The 22097-nt window shown below is 53.4% G+C and overlaps 4 protein-coding genes and 1 non-coding gene across 5 annotated transcripts; 4 read left to right on the forward strand and 1 right to left on the reverse strand.

Moving 5' to 3' along the window:
* The first annotated feature begins 99 nt into the window (after positions 1–99).
* Positions 100–2337, forward strand: LOC34619106 (actin-related protein 4). Its single transcript, XM_026337077.1, has 4 exons — positions 100–992; positions 1259–1554; positions 1807–1935; positions 2117–2337. The coding sequence occupies exons 1-4, from the start codon at positions 100–102 to the stop codon at positions 2335–2337; spliced, it is 1539 nt and encodes a 512-aa protein (XP_026192862.1).
* Positions 2338–10363: 8026 nt separating this feature from the next.
* On the forward strand, positions 10364–13757 carry LOC34619107 (dynactin subunit 2). Its single transcript, XM_026337063.1, has 8 exons — positions 10364–10517; positions 10833–10913; positions 11053–11198; positions 11676–12023; positions 12305–12476; positions 12630–12952; positions 13120–13414; positions 13588–13757. Exons 1-8 carry the CDS (start codon positions 10364–10366, stop codon positions 13755–13757), a joined length of 1689 nt encoding a protein of 562 aa, XP_026192848.1.
* Positions 13758–14476: 719 nt separating this feature from the next.
* On the reverse strand, positions 14477–16198 carry LOC34619108. Its single transcript, XM_026337064.1, has 2 exons — positions 15910–16198; positions 14477–15630 (listed from the first exon to the last, which is right to left on the reverse strand). Exons 1-2 carry the CDS (start codon positions 16196–16198, stop codon positions 14477–14479), a joined length of 1443 nt encoding a protein of 480 aa, XP_026192849.1.
* Positions 16199–17621: 1423 nt separating this feature from the next.
* Positions 17622–20115, forward strand: LOC34619109. The gene is made up of 4 exons (XM_026337065.1): positions 17622–17990; positions 18444–18687; positions 18950–19050; positions 19597–20115. The coding sequence occupies exons 1-4, from the start codon at positions 17622–17624 to the stop codon at positions 20113–20115; spliced, it is 1233 nt and encodes a 410-aa protein (XP_026192850.1).
* Positions 20116–21755: 1640 nt separating this feature from the next.
* On the forward strand, positions 21756–21828 carry Trnak-uuu. The gene has a single exon. It is a non-coding gene; the product is annotated as a tRNA-Lys (tRNA).
* Positions 21829–22097: the final 269 nt, after the last annotated feature.

Here is a 22097-nt window from a genome sequence, read left to right on the forward strand (position 1 = left end):
CGACTGTACTTTATCTGGGTTTCTCGGGCTATTCGCTCCTTGGGTCGGAAATATTTTATTCGATAGGTGCTTAGCTCATGCGTAAGGCCTCCGCTCAAGATGGAACTGGCCACTTCTAGCATTGTGGTGGACATTGGATCATCGAGCACCCGCGTGGGTTATGCCGGTGAGGGTAGCCCCTCGCAGCTCCTGAATTCGTGTATCGGTGTTCGCGAGATATACAGCTCGGCTGGAAGTAATTATGAAGCAGAGAGTAGCCAAACCGCTGCAGCTCGCGAGCTTCTCTTCCCTTTAAACTTCTCTGAGCGTCGAGATGGTGTGGAAGTGGTGCCCGCACTTTACCCGACGTGGCGTGGCTCAAGTGGGAAGCGGGACGGCGACACGAGTCCGACATACACACTACACGAAGAGGCATTTGAGACTATTGTGGCCCTTAGCTGCACGGGCAAACCCCCTTGCTCTGCGGGACGTTGTGCAAAAGGAGGGAGGGGCTCTTTGGGCACCTTGAGCACCGGTGATACCATGCCCTCTCCTGACAGCGTACTGCGTTTGACGGAGTTATGTGGCATGGGGGCAGACTTGCGGGAGCAGCCTGTACTTCTCACTGAGCCAAATATTCACTGCCGCGAGATAAGGGAGAAGATGGCAGAGATACTTTTCGAGGGGCTACAAGTGGGGTGTCTGTACACCGCAAAGCGGGCACTACTCTCCTGTGTTGCGGCAGGGAGGAGCAGCGCCTTAGTAATTGACATGGGAGCCTCTGGTCTCTCGCTTGCTCCCGTCGCAGACTCCTTTGTCTTAGATCAGCATGTGTCAGAGTGGCCAGTGGGTGGCGACGCAATGAGTCAATTACTTGGAGCGATTCTCATGGGCCACAACCTGCCTGTATTCCCCAGCTTCGCCCGCTTCTCCGCGCAGAACCGGGTGTCTAAACGGGCGCTAGACAAACCAGGGGACTGGGATAATGTCCATCCTTCGTATATGCACTGGAGGTGGGGGCATCGGCATGACTGGCATATTTTAAGTAGTGGCTAAATAGACGTGGATTGCAATATAACATTCTTAGCTCGATCCAACAAACACACTTCGTGCCGCCGCTTGGAAGGCCCACTTACGGTTCTGTGTATTAGGACCACAAGGGGGGCAGCTCCACATAGGGCCAATTTCAGTGCATGTTGCATACGCCTGTGTGCCATCGCTTGCAGCATCCTTGAAGAGCATGGTGTCTGCTTTCTTTTGGTCCTTTGTGAATGTGTAGCCGCATGCAGACCTTGTCTTACCTCAAGGAGGGGCTCTGCCGTGTAGCAGACGACCCACGGGATGTGGCGTCAGCACGAAAGCCCATTGCCCTTCCCAATCAGCAGCAACAGCCCAAAAGGCGGGGGACGGCCGCTGCCTTCACTCCAGAGGGATTCATTCAATCCCAGCTCCTATTTCCATGCTCATCCGCGGCTTCTGCGGCAGCATTACTTTCGGGCAGCAGTGGAAATGAAGGAGGGGTGATGGAACTGCCCGATGGCACCCGGCTTGAGGCAGAGCAAGTTGCCATGAAGGCACGTCGAGGCACTCTGTTCCTTTGTTTCGCGTTCTGGGCTGTAACATTAGTGGGGCGATGTGTGGCTCTACCATGCATTGTTGTTCTGCTGTAGCTGTGGGGGTCTGTGAGGCTCTCGAAGAGTGGTACAAGCTGGATGCAGGCCCCTCACCATATCGGTGCGTTCTTTCAGAGGACCGGTATGCTAATGTGTAGTGCTTCCCCGCAGCTCCCCGAGGTGCTCTTTTGCCCCGCACTCCTGGCGTCGCTCCCCGGTAGCGGCGGTGGCTTCCCGGGAATTCCGGAGGCAGTGCGACAGGTGGCTGAGGCGGTCGAGGCCGAGGGTAACAGGGACATCCTAAGCATCCTGATCCTCACAGGCGGGTGCTCCTCCATACCTGGTACGTGTTCACGCAGTTTGGCGTTGTTACTGCCCGCCGCTTTTTGTGGCTGTAGCCTCTAGAGGTGCACCGTCTGCCTCTTGACGCATTTTGCATGGGGTTTTACGCACCCGCGTGGGTGGGTGTGGAGTCCAATGCAGTCGCTGCAAGAAACGCTGTCTTCCATTTTGTGTGTGGGCAGGAATGGTTGAGCGGTTAAATCGCGAGTTGGTGGAGGATCCGGCAGTTTGCGGGGGCCAGAAGGTGCGTCTGCTTGCGGCCCCCGGGTCTTTAGAGCGCCGACAGTCAGCGTGGATAGGCGGTTCCATCTTGTCGAGTCTCAGTTCCTTTCAGGCTGCATGGTGTAGCCGCGAAGAATATGAGGAACATGGTCCCTCCGTTGTACAGAGAAAGTGCTACTAAATGGGACTGGGACGCATGTGGGGTGGCAGCCAGATGCCCTTATACGTCACTTGAGGGCACGCCCCTTGCTGCTTCTCCATATTCATTGCCGGGCTTAAACTAGCATTTTGCCGCGGGAAGTGCGCCCTGCGGCCCGGTGATTGAAGCTGCTGAGCAGCATCCCCACAGATAGGGGCGCGCAGTTGTGCAATGCATAGTGGAGTAGAACGAATGCGCATGCAACCGTTAATTGTGCTGCACAGAGATGGAAGTTTATGCAAGGGATATATGCCGACAGTGGTGCTGGTATTTTCTGGGAGCCGCACGACACCCAGTGGTTCCTGAGTTTGCCATTTGGAGTAACATAGATTTATTGGCATTCAGTGGGTCACACACCGTGCCATTGGCATAGGCACAGTGAAACCATTGCAACTTACCAAGTAGTGCTGTGTGGCTCACAGATGCATGCCTGGTCGCGAGTGGCATTAGGGGCTAACACCCCCTTTTTGACTGGAGGTGGAGTCAGGACTGGCAACCAACAGGGCGTGGACTGCTGCTTGTTCCCTCACTGTGTCGTCATCCCCATACGTATACCTTTCAGAGGCTGCAAGCGAAGCCAGCAACTAGGAGGCGCGTCCTCCGTACATTGTTAGCAAGGTCGATGCACGTTGTGCAGCTGACAATGATCAACGAGAACATTTGGCATTTTCCATATGTTGTACACGCCGAAGCAGCAGAAGAGAGCTCTTTATTAGAGGAGCAATGCTGCTTATTCATAGCAGCAGACATGTGTACTCGTACCTTCCAGACAACTGACAGTGCGTTTGCTCAGGGGCTTGATGCTGTTTTCATGGATATACCATACCACTAGTCTCCATCAGGCGTTAGCTACACAGAATGCTTCCAACACCGCGATATACTTTAAATAGTTGTATACGTTTCCAGTTAGGTACGAGAGTACAGCTGTAAGACCGACCAAGTACATCACCGGGAAGCGCCCACAAAAGTAGGTAGTAATCTTGGTTTGTCCGGATAATAAAGGCGTAGGTTGCATTCAGATGTGCTGGACACTTGCATGTACTGCACTCTCCATTACAACGACGCCAAAGTTGAATCTGAGGCGCAGAGAAGAATCTGTCACTCTACATACGTCTCTAGACAAGGGAATTCTCTCAGAGCTTGAAAACTTAGATCACATCGTGACTGCCCCCTAAACTCCCAGCCATGCTGCCCCACGTCGGGACTAAATGGGGCAGTGTTTACGTCTTCTGGCGTCGTTTCCTGAACGGAGGCGCAGATCTCCCGCATGGAACAAAGCCGGCAAGCTGCTCATCCGTCAACCCATGAATTTAGCGCCTTCCAAACCATCCCAGCTAGTTTTGTCCAGCAAATAATCGGGGGTCAATAGCTCTAGAATTTAGTACTTCGACAAATCCCTATGGATCCTTCGCCTCTGTGCAGATCACTTGCCTGCGCGGCAGCCGCACTTGAGCTCGGCTAAGAAGATCATGATAGTTCGGTCTAGATCCGATAGATATATCAAAACACTTAAAAGCTTCTTTGAGTCCACGGATGAATACGCTAGTTTTAAAACTTCTATTGGAAGCCAGTATTGGTAGTTCTGTGGCGCCCCAAAATTCAGGGGGATCGACAAGTTACGAAAGAGCATTCATTCGTGAGAGAATTGCGAATAGTTGTAGCCAGCTGTACACAGAAGCCTTTTCCTGGACACTGTAAGGTGCGCCTCGTCAACTGTGCTGGTCCACCAGGAATAAATCTCCAGGCTCGAAAAATGCAGCTGAATGCCATTTGCCAGAGTCTTGTTCTTGTCTGGCATCAGCTTTGCGGGTACATTCCCGTGCACTGACCAGCAGTTTCCTGAATTCCAGCTTCGCTCAGAGCAGCTGCCGACCGTATACCAGTATGTTCAGGCCCACAATCGAGAGGAGCTGCTCAGTGTAGCGCAGGGATGCGAGAGAGAAATAGGCAGACAACTGTACTGCTACAATGTAAACCTACATAGCAGAAGAAGAAAGTAAGGCAAGGCAGTTGCTTTTTTACAAGCATAGGTTCGCAAATACTGCAGGAGAGTGAGTTTAGTGTGCTCGTGCTGTCTATCTGCCTCAAGGAGCTTCGCAGTGTTCGCGCATTTCATGATTAATGTGTTGGTGGATCATGAAGGCATTCAAAAACACACTTACCAACTTGCAGTCCCTATCAGCAATGATTCTCATAGGGAAACTATGGAGCTTCCATGCACGAAACAAGAAAAATTGCGCGACTTTGTCAGCCGTCAACGAGCCGGATAACTGGATTAAAAATGAGCGTATTTACTGGGCAAGCTGACCACGACGTGAGTGCTAGGCTGACCCCTGACCTCCGTAAGTCCAACGAAATATGTCCACAATCGGTTCAATATAAATCCTTTTAGGAACTGGAAGGCCTCGAAGGTTAGATTCAGGAGAACTATGCAGCTGCGGCTGCTGACCATCTGCGCTTGGTAGCGCATACTCTTCGGGTGGTGGAAGCACTCCGGGACACCAAAGGGATTATGAAAGCTTATATCTTGCAGTGTAAAATATCATCATGGCCCGAGAGAACATGCCTCATGAGTCTCACAAAAAGGCACTTGGCGTATTCGGAATGTACAAGTGACGAAGTCTACGCTTTGTTTCGAAGCATAACAGGCCATTTTCAACGTGGGTGTGCGTCACCGCTGTGGGATATTGGAATTTGACAATAAAAGCAGATGCACAGATGTCAAAAGCCCAAGACGGAATATCGACAGAAACTGTGCACCATCATAAGCAGGTGCGGTTGTGCGGTACGATACTAAAATTCTGGAATGTCGAAAGCGCATCGGCAACCACGTCAATGACGCAATCATTACACCTCAGTGCGATTTTGCGCTGCAAGAGGCACCAGAGAACAACTATAGGGATAGTAAAGCTTTTAAGCCTCGTTTGAGGGTATATAACACACTGGTGGTTGTCCTGAACAATAACCTGGTGCCACTATAGTGCGAAACTATGTCTTGCTACGGCACACCGCGCAGAGTCCCTTTTCCCCCAGTCCACGCCGATGCTCGATCTCCGTAAAGCGATGGGAATAGCCAGCAGCAATTAAATGTATTTCGAAAAGCTGTCTGCTGAACGGGAAGAGAACCCACCGGTGCTTTACTTACATCGGCTATTAGGAAGAAGTGTTGCCGGTGCCCAGCCAATGCTAGTACCGGAGAAGTTCTAATGCCGCCAATTACTATCTTTGCTACTGCACTTGCCTCCCCTTTCGTAATCATATACTGCACCTTTCTATTAGGCTAGTTAAAGGACCAGCGATTCTGGTAGATCTAGAATCAACGCCCTGTTGGGAAGATGCACATTCGTGAAACTTCTTAGCGTGTATTGGGAGTGAACTAAGGTAAAGGCCATGCCTTGATTGCTTCAATCTTGCCAAATCTTGTTCGAATTTTACGCCAGAAACATGGAACCTCAGAAACACAATTGTCCCAATGAAACTGAACACTTGCGTTCCTGTACATAACTCTGGTTGTCCAGTACACAGCCCAAGCGCATGCCGTAGGTGCTGTACTGCTCTTGAACACTTTGGGTGGATACTAAGGCGTCGTCCATGCAGGGACGTCTCCAAACCAGGACCGCTAAAATCTCAATAAATTTCCTGATGCAGCTCACCTGGGGCACTAAGAAGTTCAAACAGCATACAGGCATACTTAAATTTGTGAGTGCAATTGCGGAATGCCGTTTTGTTGGTGTCTTCGGGGTGAATAGGAATGTGCTACAAGGCGAGGGCAAAGCCAAATGTCAAATGTCAAGCAGCTTGCTGAGCCCTGTGGTCTGTCGAAAAATTCCATCATGGGCCACTGAAAGCTTGTGCATAAGAGTGATCTTGTTTAGGGGCTCAGAATTCAACCGTAGTATCTATCTGTTGTCGGTTTGGAGGACAAGCACCGGACTATCCCTAAACGCACTGATCTCCTTTTGCACTTTAATGCCTCCAACAGATTATTCACCTGCCGTTCCATCTCTTATTCACGCTGTGGGGCTTCTGATGATGCAGAACACAGCTCGGCGCTCACCCGGGAACGATCTCAGTACGATGAGCTTGACGACCAGTAGGTGAGCAGCCTGCTTGCAGCTTGTAACTACTCGATACCTCCGCAAAAGCCTCCTCAAAATTTCGCTCCTTTCTCGTCTTACTCTGCTGAAAGCTGAATCACATTTCCCGTAGGAAGGGCTGGCTGCGGAGCCAGTAAGACGGTATGCACGTCAGAATTTTTCTTTTTACTGCTTTGCTGAGTCCTTATCTTGAAAGTGCCTCAAGGTGCTGAGGTACCAACTCGACGCCGCTCACCATAGATATAGTGAGCGTTGTTGAGGAAACCAAGAATCGCTTCCTCCCATCAGTTGGTGGCACATTAATCTTCATAGGATGCCGCTGTGGCCGCGTGCGCCCGTTGCACTACGTCGCCCAAGGCATGATTACAATTACATAAGGGTTCACGGGTCCATCACAGATGTCATGAACCTGGCTACTAGGACCCATTTCCTATTTGAAGTGGCATTTGAGAGTTGTAGCCTTAACATTCCCTGTTGTCTGCTGCCCGTCAGCCAAATCGGCTCTTAACGACTGCGCTAACGAGTGAATGGGCACCATGCACTTCTTTGCCTTCCCTTCGACAAGCACACCCCATTCATGTTCAGCATCAAGTAGCAAGGGTTGACAGTATGAACTTGCATCGGCGCAGAATGGACCCGTGGTGGATCCCTAACCTTGGCTTTATCTTGTGTAGCCCCATTTACTGTGTTGCTTCTTGGGTCAGGGATTTCCATTTCTGTGGTACGCCTCTTTGCTCGCCAAGGAACCTAGTGCTGCGGGGCCTACTCCCATTGCTACTGCTTTGTGGCTATATGTATGCGTTTAGAGTTCTCGATTATATGACTTATTTGCCTACAATAGTACATGTGTTGTTGGGAGGGTGAGTGGGGCTGCTGAGGCAGTGGGAACCTTTATGGGCTTCTGATGTCATTCACCTTAGACTGCATGCGAGGGCCAGTCGGCATAGCCTCGACATACATAGCTACTAAAACCTGACTTGGTTCTTCATATTTAACAGACGACGCAGAAGATTGGCTCACTTGCTCCTGAACTCCCAAGTAGTTCATGATTCTGTGGAACCTCCACCAGTCTTGTTTATTCGGTGAGTCGCTGACCATTCTCCAACAACCTGGCGTGGCAGTTTTGGGTAAGCCTGAGACAGCTCACTGTTAAAGCAGTTGTTGAAGCACGTAGTGGCTACTGCTAATGAAGGCTTCATATATTTTTTGGTATGTGAATCTGTTGATAGGATCTTAGTCAGTTTTCTCCATTTCCTAAAGGCTTGCTGTTGAGCTGATCTTGGTATACGCCGATGAGTCCGAGGTTGTATGAAGGCTTGAGCTGTAGCAATCTCTACAGCCAGACGACTTCTTCCACAGGAATAAAGCCACAATTGAACTGCTTTACCACCTGAGAGACATGGGTCAAGAATTACTCCTCTCCTCTTCTTAGGGGTACAAAGGAAGCACATCTCCAACCACCTGACGAAATCTTCGAATACTTGCCCATCCTTGCGATCGTCCTGCAGTTCTAGTCGTCATAACCTCACCGACGCATCGATATCTATTCTATGGCTGACAAGGTTTACCGTCCTATAGGATGTGTTGCTGGCACGTTTACATCAAATCGCAAGCCTTTCTCGAACTCCCCAACAAGCTTTGCGGTAGTGTCTACTTTCATCGTTAGCGAGCTTATCCCCCAAACTGCCACCAAAAAGGGCATGTCATTGAATAATCAAATGCTCAATCACAATCCACTTTTTTTTGGGTAGACCTGATATCCAACTGCATCCACAATCAGTGGGAGAAGGGGAATAGCTGCATCGAATAATGCGGGGCTAGCCAATATGACTGCATCTGAAGTCTTCGAGGGCAGACTTTTTCCTCAAGGCTCAATACAAACCTAATTAAGAATTATTGCGCTTTTTCAAAAACTCCCTCCATGCTCTACCCGCGGTCCGGCAGGCTGATCAACATTCCAACATTTGATGCTGCAGCTGCTGTATCCAACTATGGGTCAATAGGAAAATGGTTAGTTTGTTGATCTGTTCGTGGATCTTACTTCTTGCAGATGTTTATTAGCTAGGTACGGTAAAGCGAATGCTGTGGGCGTGTGTACCAGTTGGTACACTTAATTACCTTTGACTAGTTGAAGTGCTTATCGAGTGCAACTGCGCCTACCCTAGCTGTCCTTCCTTCATGTCGATAACTCTAAAAGGAGGGGGTATGAGGAGGGTGTGTTGGTGTGGAGCAATCAATACGCTCTGCTGCGTTAGCAATAAGTCTAGAGTTACACTGATTCCTAATGAGACTTTACATAGGCCTTTACATGCGCCCCTCAGAGTTTTTGGCACGAGGTAAGCGGCCCAGCCAGGGCGCGCGTGGGTGCTCTGAGCAGCATAAGGAGTCACAGCTAGCTCCACATTGCAACTGGCGCACATGCACACAACATTGAGTCTGGTTGTAAACGATACTGCCCAGTAAAAAGGTTATTCGAATGGACAAGTCAATTAGGCATTGCCTAACTAATTCTTAGTGCAGTAGAAACTGTCAAAGTGCAGCTTATTCCGCTACAAACAATGTTCAAGCGTGCAATATCGCGCTAAATCACATTCTTTCACCGAAACGGTACGTTTTACAAGCATTATTCACTAGTTGGTTATGAGCACCGTACTCTCCTTGGACTACCGGGGACAGTTTAATAATTATTGTCTGAGCAGCCTCAGGTGATTGTTCCTGGATTTACCGAAATAAAAGCAGGCTTTCATTTAATGTTGGTGTTGTACAGTATTTACTCTCTAAGGGTTCATATATATTCTGCCTGGGCGGCTTCGTTCCTGGCTCGCAGAGCCTAGGTACTATGTTCATGAAGTGCATCATTCCTTCAGTGTATGCATGTCCGTTTCGTAAGGCCACGGCATTCGCAGAGCTTGACCGCCTTGTTTGTATGTGATTGTAGAGCTTAGTTTCATGCCCCAGCAGCCAAACGGTTTGCCCTTTAAGGTCGCTATGCTGGACACAGTAGGTCAGAAGCCTCATCAGCTGGTGTAGCAGGCTTTTCGGACTGCACGGAATGACTGTGATTTCCCCCCAAACGGCATCTTGACCATAGTTTGCACACATTCACCTCCTGACGCTATTAAATTCTGAGAGCTGCATACTCCCTTGAGTATCTTCATCAGCTGCCCTGTGGTAAGGACCAGTCAGTCAACCTTCACATTTGCATTTTATCACTACCCACAACGTCTCACTCCTTAGCCGCACCCATGGCGGCATTTTAAAAGCCCACTTTGGCATTCACCTAATTTATGAAATCGGAAACTTCTGAAATGCCAGAAGACCGTGGCGGCTTCTTGCAGCGAGGTACTGCTGCTGGATGCGCCAGCCAGTCACTCCATTGACATGCAACGATGACAACAAAGATAAACTTCCTATTATCTGTCGCGTACTATATTAAATATTCTCTTTAGTGTTATTGATTTGGCTGCCGAGAGTTTTCTCCAAGGCCATATGCCCTCTTCAACCCTTCCCGCATGAATTCCGAGTGACAGGAGTCCATTTTTGAGCTCAGATATTCCACGAGGACGCCTACCTGTACCTGCCCATTGACACGACTGGTAAACTTTCGCAATGGAAGGTGGCTTCGCATGTGTGTGAGTGCCGGATGAAGTGAGCTGGCAGACATTACCATACACGCTGGTCGTCCGTTACTTGAGCTGCAGCGGGAAGGAGGAAAGGCACAAGTGGGCTTATCACTCCTCAGATCATCTGTTCATCGAGGGAGCAGCATCATCGAAGCCTTACACCAGTGGTACCGGGATGCTCAGTCTTATGAGTACAAGGATTATCAAGCTGACACGGCGTTCTTGCTAAGCCGTCACTGGAGAGTGCAGCAGTCACCAAAGCCTCCTTGTGGTATTTCGCGGCTTAAAATGGGTGAAGACGATTCAGCAAGGTCCAACAAGCGCGTAGAGCTGCTTCTCAGCGCAAATGGTGCCGGTGGGAAGGAAGTGTATGAATACACCCCTGACCCTGGGTCCGTGGTGTCTCATGCAAGTTCCTCACCAGACGGCATTGATAAAGGAGGTGCGTGAAGAGAGATTTGCGCCTATGTTTTCATCTTGTGCATGTGATTTGGCTGTCCTACCAATGCCATCTGTTTGGGCTCTCCTACGCCAGTTTCACTGAGGTTTGAGAGTATTTACAGGGGTTCAAGTGCACGTGGCTCGCATACAGTTTGCCACGGCACAACTTTGGGGATATTAAATTTCATGATGTTCAACATGAGCTCTTCCCTTATGTAGAGGGGGTAGTGTCTGTGTTTTTGCTGTTGCACTGGTACATGGTGGAATGCAACCGGCCGACTTGCGGTGCTTCCCGTGCATCTTTTTTGGCTGGCAGATGCACACCGATCATTGCGGGGCGCAAAAGAGATCGACGACACGGAGGTGCGTCCAAGTACTGCCTACGAATTCTTCCGAGGTACGTGAACGACTAGGCCAACCCCACCCACCTCCCTCTTCGTGGCGATCAACGCAGCTCGTGGTGCTGCTGGAGTTTGGAGAGCCAGCCGCACATGAACACGTCTTCCATGGACCTTGTATGGGCCTGTGCTTCTCAGGAAAAACATACAAAAGCACTGCTTTTCAAAATGGATTCTCCACGCGGCGCGCGTGGAGGGGCTCCAGCTCGGGTGTGATGGAAGTTCGTGGCCAGCGAACGGTGCTCTCAGCCTACAAGGGCGACAAAGTCAGCGACATCGGATCTGTGAGCAGTAATTTCAGTGCAGTGTCTTTCTGATGGAAGCCGTAGTGAACTTACTGTATGGAGAATGGTATATCCCCCTGTGTGCGTGTTTTCGGCCGGGAACTTGGCTCAGTATAGCGGATCGCTTCGAGTTGAAAGCGACGGCGTGGCGGGGCCTCCTCTTGATTTGAACTTGCTGCTCTGCCTTTCGAAATTTTAGCCCGCTGGGGTTCTGTTCGTCATTTTGCTTAGGGCAGCTGTGGCACAGAGTGCGGGCAGTGCTGGAGCGCCGTTGAGGTGCACAGGGGGCGAGAGGGAGTTGCTAGCAGTCCAGGCAGCCTTGTTTGACACATGCACTTTGCACCGTTGTTGTGCTTCTTAACACTCCGCTTCTTGACTGGCGGTGGTTTCGTGGGTGTGGCATCTGTTGAACGTGCTGACGTGTCTTGTGCGGTGATTCATGAGATGCATGTTTTGATATGCGTGTTTTTCCTGCAGATGTCCTCTACGGTATCGGAATTTCGTGAGGCTTCTTCCTTTGAAACACCCATTGCCCGGCTGAGGCGGTTGCAAAGCGAAGTCGAGGAAATGCTCGACTTCGTGTCATCTTTCCTTGTGGAAGAGCGCGTGCACCTTCCCAAAGGGGTTGGCACAGAGGGCGCTGAGCCAGAGAAGGCTGCACCATCGGACGAAGTCTCCGCCGAGCAGGGAGAATCTTCCAAATCCACAGGCCTCTTGCAGGTTCAGTACCAAGCTCGCCGGCTATCTCAGGGGGCTAAAGAGGCTCTCCTTTTTGGGAACGATCCACTGTCCCTTATTGAGGAACTCAAGAGGCTGCGCATGCAAGTAGGTGCTTGCTCTGCTGCACAGGCATAAGGCGTTATTTCTCATGATCGTAGACTTCCTAATGGACAGGCGGTATTCTTAGACGTCGCTGTTTGCTTCGGCAGCTGAGAGACCCCGCATGCAGACTCACTGCAGATGCGGCGCTTCAAGGGCGTCGGCTGACTGCCCTGACGTCGCTCTTCGTGGAGTCTTTCCGCAACGCACATGTTAGACCCTTCTCGCTCTCCCCACTGCGCATGCGTCTGTGTTTGTGATCCTTCCTTTGTGTGCGCCTACGAAAGGTTTCGAGTGTGCTGAGCGATAAGAAAACAGAGGCGTTGGTGTCGCACATCGAGCCAGTTACGGGTATGCGGTCTGGAGCAGCGCTGCTGGCGCAGCACCTGTCCACGGCGTCTACCCAGCTGCAGCAGGTGCTTGCCAACGAGGCGGAAGCCCTATCGCTTCCTTCTAAAAGCTCCAGTACGTAGTCCTCGCCGTCCGCAACTTGGGAGAGGAGAGCCTTTGTTTTTGTGAGGGGGGGCCCTGGAAAGCCAGCCGTGTGCATCGGAGTGTGAAGAGTCACGGCTTGGACGGTGAGGCGGTGCTGTGTTGATGCGAATGGCTCAGACTCGGCTGCGACATCGGCAGTGGCCGTGAGAGTAGGCGACGCACAGCCAGCGGCTTCCGGAGGAGTGACAGCTGGAGACGGTGGCGCGGAGCTGGCTTCGACGGCCTATGAAGTCTACTGTGTTCCTTCGCTGTCACCCATGATCGAGCAGAGCCGCATCACCTTCTTAGAACGGCGTTTGGCACTTGTTGAAAACAAGATGGGTCTTCACAAAATGAGTCTCCTCCCCCACGCGGATCTCTTTGAGGCTGTGAACGAAATGCAGCAGCGCATCAAGCTACTCGACGCCCAAAAGATCGAAAGCCTACAGAAGCGCGTTCAAGTCAGTGCTTTTGTTGAGACCTAGTGTGTAGGTAGCCAGAGCTGCCGCTGCGGCAGGGCGGCACTGCGTGGGGGAAGATCCCAGCAGTCAAGAGCGACTGGCAAATAAAGGCCTTTCGGGGTGTATGCACAATGGTTTCCTGTCCGTCGATGTTCCCTTCTGCGCAGGGGCTGCTTCTGGAGCTGCACGCCTTGCAGCAGCGGCGGCATGAACTGGATATGGCAGCGGAGGGTGTATCGACACCCGCCTATGGGGCGAGTGTAGGCAGTGGCGGGGAGTATGGGCGGGGGCGCAACGCGGGGGCCCCTGCGGCTGCCAGCGACTGGCAGCGCGTGGAGGAGCTCTACGACATTTGTGAGAGGTGGAAAGCCCCTGCAGCGGTGCTGCCTTCTGTGTTACAGCGGTTGAAGCTGCTGAAAGGCATTCACCAGGAAGCTGGTGGTGTATCTGTGCGTCTGTCCGGTGAGTGCGCGCCTGTGGGGTTGTGCTGGCTAAGGCCCTGTCCGTCGAGCGAGTTCTTTTAACTGCTTGACCACGCCGCGAAGAGGAGAAGGCGTGTTTTTGCGCTAGACGCGTGGGTGGGCGCTGCGGTCCGCGAAGGGGAGAAAGGCATGGGGTGTGTCTGGTGCGCGCAGTGCTGGAGAAACAGCAGGAGGAGCTGCAGGCGTGGGTAAAGAGGGCGGACGAGGCAGTTACGCAGCTGCAGAAAACCGTGTTGGAGAGCATCGAATGGGCTCAGAGGACAGTGTCGCAAATGCAGCAGCGGCTGGTGGCTGTGGATGCCTCGGCGACGACTGACACCTAATGCTGGCTGGCCTCCTCAGCCCTCGTGCCTCTTTCTCGCTGCCGCTGGGTCCGTGCGGCGTAGAGGAGGAGCCACGCCACACCCGTTGCTGCAGCAAGGTTTTTCGCGCGGCTGCAGGGTCCCTCGCGAGCAGCTACTGCTGCTGCGGGTGCCTCTGGGCGGCCCCTTTTCGAAGCGTTTCTGGGATTTTCGACACTAATAAACCAAATGGTTAGGGGTCTGACTTTAGCGGCCCTTAGGGCGGGGCACCAGTGAGCGAACCGTGAAAGTTGCAGTCAGTGTATGCATTTTGTCGCCGACGTGCGCAGCCAGAACCTTTTCGGACGGTGCTTTCGCGAAAAGGTTTTGAGAAAACACAGCTTGCACCCTACTGCTTGAACAGCACCCGTCAATGGAGGGGGTATGCAGGCGTGCAAGCGGTGCCGGCGAGACTTGGGAGCCTTCTGGCCGACTTAGTAGGCCAGGGCCTCGCTACAAGGCTAGCGGTGGGGGGAGACGGGGGGGAGGGGGGCACGAAATCCGTCGAAGCGTAGGCGCTGCCCCCATCAGACCCACAGAGCTCACCGAGGCTAACGCGTGGGCGCCACCCTAAAGCCTCAAACGAAGAATGGCGGGCAAGCCATGGGGGAAATTCCCGTGCGTCCCCTCCTAAAAATGCCTTCCTTAGGCAACAGGCATGTAGGGTTTGTATCCAGTGTGACTGCCTTTTCGAAGTGCGTTCAAAAGGCGGCATCGGCAAGCGCCGTCTGCTGCTGGGGGGCATAACCCGCCTTCGCCAAGTGGTAGCCTACCACCTTGGCTTCTGCCTGTGCACTGTACCGATACTGCAGCAACAGACACTTCCCCGAGCAGTTCAGACGACGGGCCCGGGTGACGAAATCTATGGAGTGACTTTTCCCCAGAACGCTGCCCTCCAGCGTGAGTTCGAGAGCCATCTCTAAATCTAGAGGGGCCTCCTCTGCGGACCCGTAAGGACTACCTGCTGCTAAGGGGCCCTCTCTGGCGTTTTGGGGGGGCCCCCCCGGAAAGAGCAATGGCTGCAGGTGAGTGGCGAGATACCGCAGGACCAGCCCGATTGACATCCGGCTGGGCACTCGCAGGTAGGGGCGTTCCAACTGAGGAATCTCGAGGGGCAGCGCCAAGACTCCATGAGGCCCTTGTGAGGCACTGCCGCCGATCAAAGCCCCCTCTGGGGGGGTGTGGGCTTGTTGTTGCTCTAGTTGAAGCTCCAATCGAGCCTTCATCAACTGCGCCTGATAGGTGTCTGGCAGCAACGCGATGGCCGTAGTGAGCTGCTCGTCGAAGCAAGTGGAGGCACTTAGCAGTTGATCGACAAACTCATTCAGAGGCTGCTGCTGCTGCTGCTGCTGCATCGTCGCCGCAGTGCGGCGGGTGCTGCTACTGGCGCGTCCTCTCTCTCGCTGCTCATCAGCTGCACTGCCCTGCGAAAAAAGATCTGCTGAAGCCTGCCGTCGTGGCTGCTGCTCCTCCGGAGGGGGCGCTAGGGGAGGCTCCAGCGGGGGGGCCCCTAGGGCCTCCTCCGCTGTGGCACGCGCTTCGAGGCGGGCCCTTCTGTGGGAGAGGGCCTCCCGTTTGAAGTGTCCACCGCTGGCAATAGAGCTGGCAAGATATTCTGGTGGGATTGGCTTGTGCTGATGCTGCTGCATGTACCGCTGCAGCTCCTCCTCTTCGAGCCGCTCCTGCACCGCGAAATGAGGAAACAGCTTGTCAACCACGTTTTGCATAGTTCGGTCGAAGAGCACTGCTGCGTTCACTGCTGCTGCCGCGCTGCTGCTTCCCGTCTGGTTGAAGGCTTTAGCAACGCACGCTGAAGTCACGCGTGGCATGTAGTGCCGCGTGTCTTTTCCCGCCCCTAGGCCAAAAGCGCAAGCACAGCAAACCACATCACGATCACCAGGTAAGCATGGCAGAGACGTGCAGAGGCAAGGCGCAGCGAGCCCTCTGACACGGCACGAAATCCACGTCGTGGCAGGGGGAGGGAGCAGAGGCATTCTGCCATGTCTCGAATAGAGGAAGTGAGAAGGGAAAGCCCATATGTGTAACGTGCAATCGTAGCTGCCAGCAGAAACACGCAGTTCAAGAGGCCACGAGCGCGCCGCGGTACTCGCCCGCTTAGAGCCAACACACGCACCATCTCGATGAGGTGCCGCCAGCTGCAGATTTCTCTCGCAAAAGGGGCAGCAGACTTCCTCGGCTTCTCCACTTTCTGCGTAACTGTAGAGGCACCACCGACAAAACGTGTGGAGGCACTCCTTGATGGTCACTGCGTCTCGAAGGTAGCCGGTGCAGAGCGAGCAGCGAAAGCTCTTCTCCACTGCCTTCAAGGGGAAAGAGACATCCAAGCCTTCCTCGCTCTCAAAGGCATAGCATGGCTCCGTGTCGGAATCCTCGCCAGAATCGGCAGCCTGGGAGGCTCCCATCCGCGAGCGCTTCTGACGTCGAAGCACTTCGGAGGGGCTGGGGGCCCCTTGCGACGGTGTACGGACAAAGGGGATGCCTGAAGTGTCGGTAAGCAGCGCAGGGGCCCCTCCCCCGCCGCGTGCAGGAAGGCGCTGCATCTGGAGAAGCGGTAAGGCAGGAGCGAAGAAGATCCCAACGTCTGCGACGCCGCTTGTACAGGGCTGCTGCTGCTGCGTGTTTTCTCGCAAGTGTGCCTCACTCGCGGGGGGGAAGAAGCAGCCAACGCGGCCTCAACACGGATCCGCTGTCGTGCCTTGCGGAGGAGTCGCTTTCTGAATCCACGCGAGAAGGGGAGCCACTGCAGGAACGCTCCGCGCAGCCACTCCACCCCTCCCAATCACACCGTAGCTTGAAGCCGGAAGGAAAAGGGCTCCTAGGGGGGTCGTGGAAGGACTCAAGTGAGGAACGAGCGCTGCCACTCACGGCGATTCGCGCACAAAAAAGCTCTGGAAGGCAGGGCAGAGGGGAAGACGGGGTAAGGCACGCCCAGGAAATCTTCAGACGCCTTTCTCAACACCCTCGCACTTACGCATGACGAAAAACGGTACAGATCAAAGGGGCATAGAGCACAGGGGAGCATCCGTTGACACGGCTGCCAGCACCCTGCGTCGCGAACGAACGATTGCACGCAGTCCGAAGGGCCTCCACGCCGTTTCTCACCGATTCAGACGCACAATATGTAGTGTTTAGTCCAGCTATCACTCATTTTGTGCGCGCGCTCTCTCTCTCTCTCCCTCTCTCTCTGGAGGCGATTCCACGTCTGCCTGCCCAGACCCCCCTTGAGTCTTAGGGGGGCCCCTCCGGGGCCCCCCTGCTAGGCCTTGGGGCTTTGCCTGTTGGCTGTTGGAGCCGCGTCGGAAGGAGCTCTGCATGACAGGAAATGAGCCATATTATCCTCCTTCCATTAGACACTGGAATACACAGCGCGGCAGCCGTTCGGCGTGGAGGTCAGGGGGTTCGGACGCTGCCAAATCCTGTTGCTGTGCAACTTCCCGGAAAAAATTTCCCGCACAGACGCGCAATGCGGGAAACGTACCCAAAAGTGGCAATATTAGCGCCGTGGGCGCATTTAAGTAAGCTTGTTCCAGTCATCGCGTTCGCCCCTTCGCGCAAGTTCCCCTCCTTGCCTGTGTTTTTCAAGGCAGACCGAGCCGCTCTAGGGGAGAGACTCTTTGCTCAATCGGCAGTAATACCGATGCTGCCTGAGACGCGCATTACCCTTCTCCTTCGTAGGTTTCGCGTCTAGATCTGACCGCGAAGGGTGTTCTTTTCCCTCCCGTGGAGGCGTGCAGCCCTTCGCGGTTGGTAAGGAGACACCCAGCACACAGGAGAGCGCCTAAGAGGTCAGCTATCCCTGCTGCCGCCTAGACGCGGCTGTAAAAGATGAGCAATACTCCTCCCATCGAAGGCAAGACTCAGGAGCAGCAGCAAATGCTGCTGCTTCAACAGCGCGCACAAACTGCACAGCCACACCTCGGGCAGCAGCAACTGCTGCAACACCAGCTGCAGCAGCAGCACCAACAGCTAATGCAGCAGCATCCCATCGGATCCTCTTCAGTCCAGTCGATGCCGCTGCAACAGCCTATGCTGCAACACTATCAGCAACTGCTTCCTCCTCAGCAGCAGCAGCCGCAGTCGAGCCACACTTTGCACGGAATGCCACAACACGCCTTCTCGTTGCCTCCCCAGCAACACCTCCACATGCAGCATCTGCAGCAGCACCAGCATTACATGCACCGACCTCCCTTGCATCAGCAACCCGTGCAGCTGCAACCCTTGCCGCAGCATTTGCAGCAGCACCCGCATGCAGTACCTAGCCCGCAGCAGCGCCACTTTCTGCAGCAGCAAAAGCAGCAACAGCAGCAGCAACAGCAGCAACAGCAGCAGCACATGTATGCAAGGCAGCAAAAGATCGGTGCTTTGCAGTCGGAGGGCTCCTTGCCGGCTCCCCAGTTGGCCTCCCAACCACACATGCAGCAGCACCAACAGCTGCAGCAGCTGCAAGCGCAGCAGCCCATGCTGAATGCACAGCAGCAGCAGCCGCTTGAGAGGGCTCCTCTTCCAGTCCCTAAGATGGCTCTTACGATGGGCGGTAGTAGTACCAGTAGTAGTAGCAGCAGCAGCACTGTGAGCTCTGGGGTAGGTGCACTGCCTCTTCCTACCACCATGCCTCGCCCCCCCCAGGGTAGCAGGGGGCCTCTTCAGGGGGCCCCCCAGGGGCCTCCCAAGCCAGTGACTCCGCCATCAACAGTTATATTGGCAGCAATGCCAATGGAAGCGGTGCAGATTGCCGCTCGACCAGGGAGCGCCTCAACTGTTGCAGATTTGGTGCGGGAGGCTATGGAGGCTGCGGAGGCGGCTGAACGAAATCCAGAGTCATCGTACGGAGCCGTCAGAGAGGCTGATGAGGGCTTTGCTGAAGACGACTTTTTAGACTTCACGGAAGACAGTGAGCCTCACTCCTGTGCTGGCAAGGGAGGGGTAGCCGAGGATGAGAGGGAGGTGCTTCATCCCGCTGCTCTGCTGACAGTAGAGTTCCTTGTTCTTCAGAGCCGCCGACTCTCGGAGCAAAGCAATGCGCAACTCTTCTCCCCCCGCTTACCCCCAACCAATGAGCAAGAGGCGCAAGCACCCTGGCCCTGATGATGCGTCTACCCTCCCTACGAGCCATGATCCCCGATTTTCGCTGACTGTGGTGTCTGACTGCGCAGTTGCTGCTTTGATGGAAGCGTTTTTGAGTCCGTCAGTTGCTGTAGCAGCCCAAACTTTGGAGCTGACAGTGCAGCTCGCCCTTGACTTTGTCGACGAACTTGTAAGCTCCTTTTGTTTGTGACTCTTGGCCTCAAGACACGCCAGCAAGCTGGCTGACCTTGTGGGGCTTCGTGGAGGCCTGCGCATGCGTTGTGTCTGCCTGAGCGGATCGGGTGGCTTGAGCGGAATGGGTAGCGACTCCTTCCCAGGAGAGTTCTCAGCGATTTCGAAATACCGCTTCTAGGACTGGGGAAGAGGCGCACAGGGCGACGCAAGACTGAGGGTTGGAAATTTTCCCGAGGCCACAGTCTTGGCGGAGTTCGCTGCATTTGTGCTTAAGAAGGATAAGGGCATGCAGCTTGTGTCGTGCAGCTTGTGTATGTATGTAGTATGTGTATGTGTGTATATACGTATCTATATATGTATATGTGCACAGAGTGTATGTATGTATGTATATAGTGCATGTGTGTATGCATGTATTAAATGTATGCATGTATTGTGTGTATAAGTATGTACGTCATACGGGTATATGGGGTGTATGTGTGCACGGTGTATTGGTACACGTCGGTGTAAATGTGGCTGTCGGGTGTTTGTCCATGTGTCATAGGTGGAAAAGGGCTTAGAGAATCGTCGGCAACAGCAGGAAAACTGTCGTTCTTCTTCGACTGCTCCAAGAAACCTTCTGCCGCCGCTGCTCGCTGAGGATTTGCTGGCAGCCTTGCGGTCACAGCCACGCAAGGCCGTGCGGTGTCGAGAAGCCCTTGAAAATTACAGACAGCTGGAGGAATTCAAGTGTGCCTTCCCAGAAGGAAGATACCTAGCCGCTCCAACGCAAGCGCAGACGCCAGCACCTCCTCGAGGCAGCAGCAGCAGCACTCCAGGGGCAGGCCTGCCTCAAACCCAGACACCCCATGGAACCTCTACCGTATCCATGCAACCGCAAGGCCATAGCACGCCGTTCGATCCCTCATTGGGGATGCAGGGAACTCCTGAGCAACCCCTAGTGGCCATGTTTGGTCAAACCCAGACTCCTAGGGTTCGTCCACAGCAGACCGATGCAACGCTCGAGGTTCCGCCTCCCCGCTTAACCCCCTCTGCTCCGAGCCCTTTGCCGATGAGCATTTAAAGAGGCTGGAAGGTATAGATTTACGAGAGTTTTGGGGTGAAGAAATAAAACAAATCTCGGGGCTGTGTACAGGGTGGAATGGTGCTTTCGGAACCTCTATTTTCAGCACATTTTGCACAGGGCCGGTAGCCAACGCATAATTGTGAAGCTGTGCACACCGTGTTGCTCTAGCTGCACGACGCGCACGCTGTTTGTGCAACTCAAGTAGGAGTCCTTGTTTCAGAAACGTCCAGCTCAACGAGGGCAGTGAGCTGCCTGGTTGATAGATTCTTCCCTTCCCACCAGCTCTCTGAACAGACGTTCCACTGTTCCCACAGAGCTTAGTTGCAAACGCGGAAAAAAATTCATGCAGCTGACCCACATTGGTGGCTTTTGAAGTGGCAGCAGCACAAGCAACCGCAACGCACACCCGCATCAGTCTCATGCTTCTGGGCACCACGCTGCACAATGGACTGCCCTAGTACTTGTCTTCTTACATACACCGATTGCAACGGGAATATCCAGCTTTCGGAAATTAAGCAAGCATGCGGGCACTCTCTGCGCGATGACAGGGGAAGATACATCCAAGAGCGCACAACAAAAAAATGCCTACCAAATTGTAGTTGGTACCTCTGCAAGGGACTTTGATGAAGAGGAACAAGACTATACAGATCCACAGGCTTTGTGCCTCTCCTTTGAGGCGATGGGAGGGCGTGTAGCACGACTGTGAGGACGATGCCCACCACCCCTTGCGTTCTGTCCCCTCGTGCCGCAGTACGGTGCCAAGTGTAGTGAGAAGATGGCCGTGAGGCAAACATGGTTTTGGAAGGGTAATCGTGGTAAGAAAGCAATGTTATCCGCACATGCGTCCGTAACCAGGTTGCAGCCGCCAGGCAAATGCCTTTGGGAACCAATGCTCGTCTTTCATGAGCAGTTTTTGTAGGCATGGCACTGCCCAATGTACTGGCACAATTAAGAAACGCTCTGCATGGTGGGTTCAGCGACATCGAGCTCTGGTATGCCGTACAGATCTGCTAGGCTCTACGATTCACTGCCCATGCCCCTACAGGGGAGGCCTCGTCACCTCACCGAAGGCCTTATTCAAAGGCGTTACACTTATTACACCCGAAGTAGCTGAGTACTACTTTTTCGAGTGTTCGATACCGCTGGGGTGAAGGCAAGCTAAGTAGTGAGAAGTGGTTGTACGGGCACGATAATGAAGCAAAAGCACACTGGTTCCTTGAATACGCACATGTCAGTAACCTTCCCGTTTGTAGTTAGGGATGCCGAGAGTCAACAGAAGCCTCGAGCGGAATCGATTCTGCGTTTACGCGGCACCTGGGCGTGCCAGGTGATACAGGGGTGATCTAAGAAGATGGAAAGGAAAAAGTAGCAATTGGCGCTACTGGCATGAGTTTTACTTCGTTAGAAGCTTTGTGTGGGGAGTGCTTGCGAGGAGGCACGGCCAAGCTATCCCTAGTGTCAGACCAGCAGTGCAACTGTCTGTGCCGCCTCTGTAGCCCACACGCATGCTTAGCTTGCCAAAAAGGAGCATTACATCCTTCGCAATACACAATTCATGTGGGCTTGAATCATGTTCAAAGTCAGGGGAATGCTTGCTTTCAACATATGGACGGATTGTGCGCCGAGACGGCTGTCACGCCGATTTAGCTCAGTCGGTAGAGCGCCAGCCTTTTAAGCTGGTGGTCGCGGGTTCGAGCCCCGTAGTCGGCTGCCCCCCCTTCCTTTTAAAAAGAGTACTAGACTTTTGGAACGGTTTCTCGCCACTCCCTCCCTTTCTGCGTACTCAATTCACTACTTAATGTAGAAGCTTTTCAATTTTTGAACGTTTGTTCTTGCTCGTGCTTGCGTGATGACGAAGTGTACTGTGCTAAAACTCGCATTGCCAGTCCGGCACGCCTAATAAGAAAGTTGCATTCGATTGCAATGACTGTATTGCATAAACCGCTTACATCCTTTTGGATTTCAGTTGGCTGGGAGAA

This window comes from Cyclospora cayetanensis, unplaced genomic scaffold (genome assembly GCF_002999335.1).
Source record: "Cyclospora cayetanensis isolate NF1_C8 unplaced genomic scaffold, CcayRef3 CcayRef3_contig_162, whole genome shotgun sequence".
In the NCBI taxonomy this organism is placed as follows: Eukaryota; Apicomplexa; class Conoidasida; order Eucoccidiorida; family Eimeriidae; genus Cyclospora; species Cyclospora cayetanensis.

What these genes read in the sequence shown, in the direction of transcription:
- LOC34619106 (XM_026337077.1), top strand. Translation starts at nt 100, where the DNA reads ATGGAACTGGCCACTTCTAGCATTGTGGTGGACATTGGATCATCGAGC. An exon ending in AGAGCAAGTTGCCATGAAGG is followed by an intron (nt 1,555 to 1,806) that starts CACGTCGAGGCA and finishes TGGCGTCGCTCC; the next exon opens with CCGGTAGCGGCGGTGGCTTC. An exon ending in CGGGTGCTCCTCCATACCTG is followed by an intron (nt 1,936 to 2,116) that starts GTACGTGTTCAC and finishes GTGTGTGGGCAG; the next exon opens with GAATGGTTGAGCGGTTAAAT.
- LOC34619107 (XM_026337063.1), top strand. Translation starts at nt 10,364, where the DNA reads ATGGGTGAAGACGATTCAGCAAGGTCCAACAAGCGCGTAGAGCTGCTT. An exon ending in AAGTCAGCGACATCGGATCT is followed by an intron (nt 11,199 to 11,675) that starts GTGAGCAGTAAT and finishes TTTTTCCTGCAG; the next exon opens with ATGTCCTCTACGGTATCGGA. An exon ending in TGTATCTGTGCGTCTGTCCG is followed by an intron (nt 13,415 to 13,587) that starts GTGAGTGCGCGC and finishes TGGTGCGCGCAG; the next exon opens with TGCTGGAGAAACAGCAGGAG.
- LOC34619108 (XM_026337064.1), bottom strand. Translation starts at nt 16,198, where the DNA reads ATGGGAGCCTCCCAGGCTGCCGATTCTGGCGAGGATTCCGACACGGAG. An exon ending in GGCGGCACCTCATCGAGATG is followed by an intron (nt 15,631 to 15,909) that starts GTGCGTGTGTTG and finishes CTTTTGGCCTAG; the next exon opens with GGGCGGGAAAAGACACGCGG.
- LOC34619109 (XM_026337065.1), top strand. Translation starts at nt 17,622, where the DNA reads ATGAGCAATACTCCTCCCATCGAAGGCAAGACTCAGGAGCAGCAGCAA. An exon ending in TGCACCGACCTCCCTTGCAT is followed by an intron (nt 17,991 to 18,443) that starts CAGCAACCCGTG and finishes GGGCCTCTTCAG; the next exon opens with GGGGCCCCCCAGGGGCCTCC. An exon ending in TTTAGACTTCACGGAAGACA is followed by an intron (nt 18,688 to 18,949) that starts GTGAGCCTCACT and finishes CTGACTGCGCAG; the next exon opens with TTGCTGCTTTGATGGAAGCG.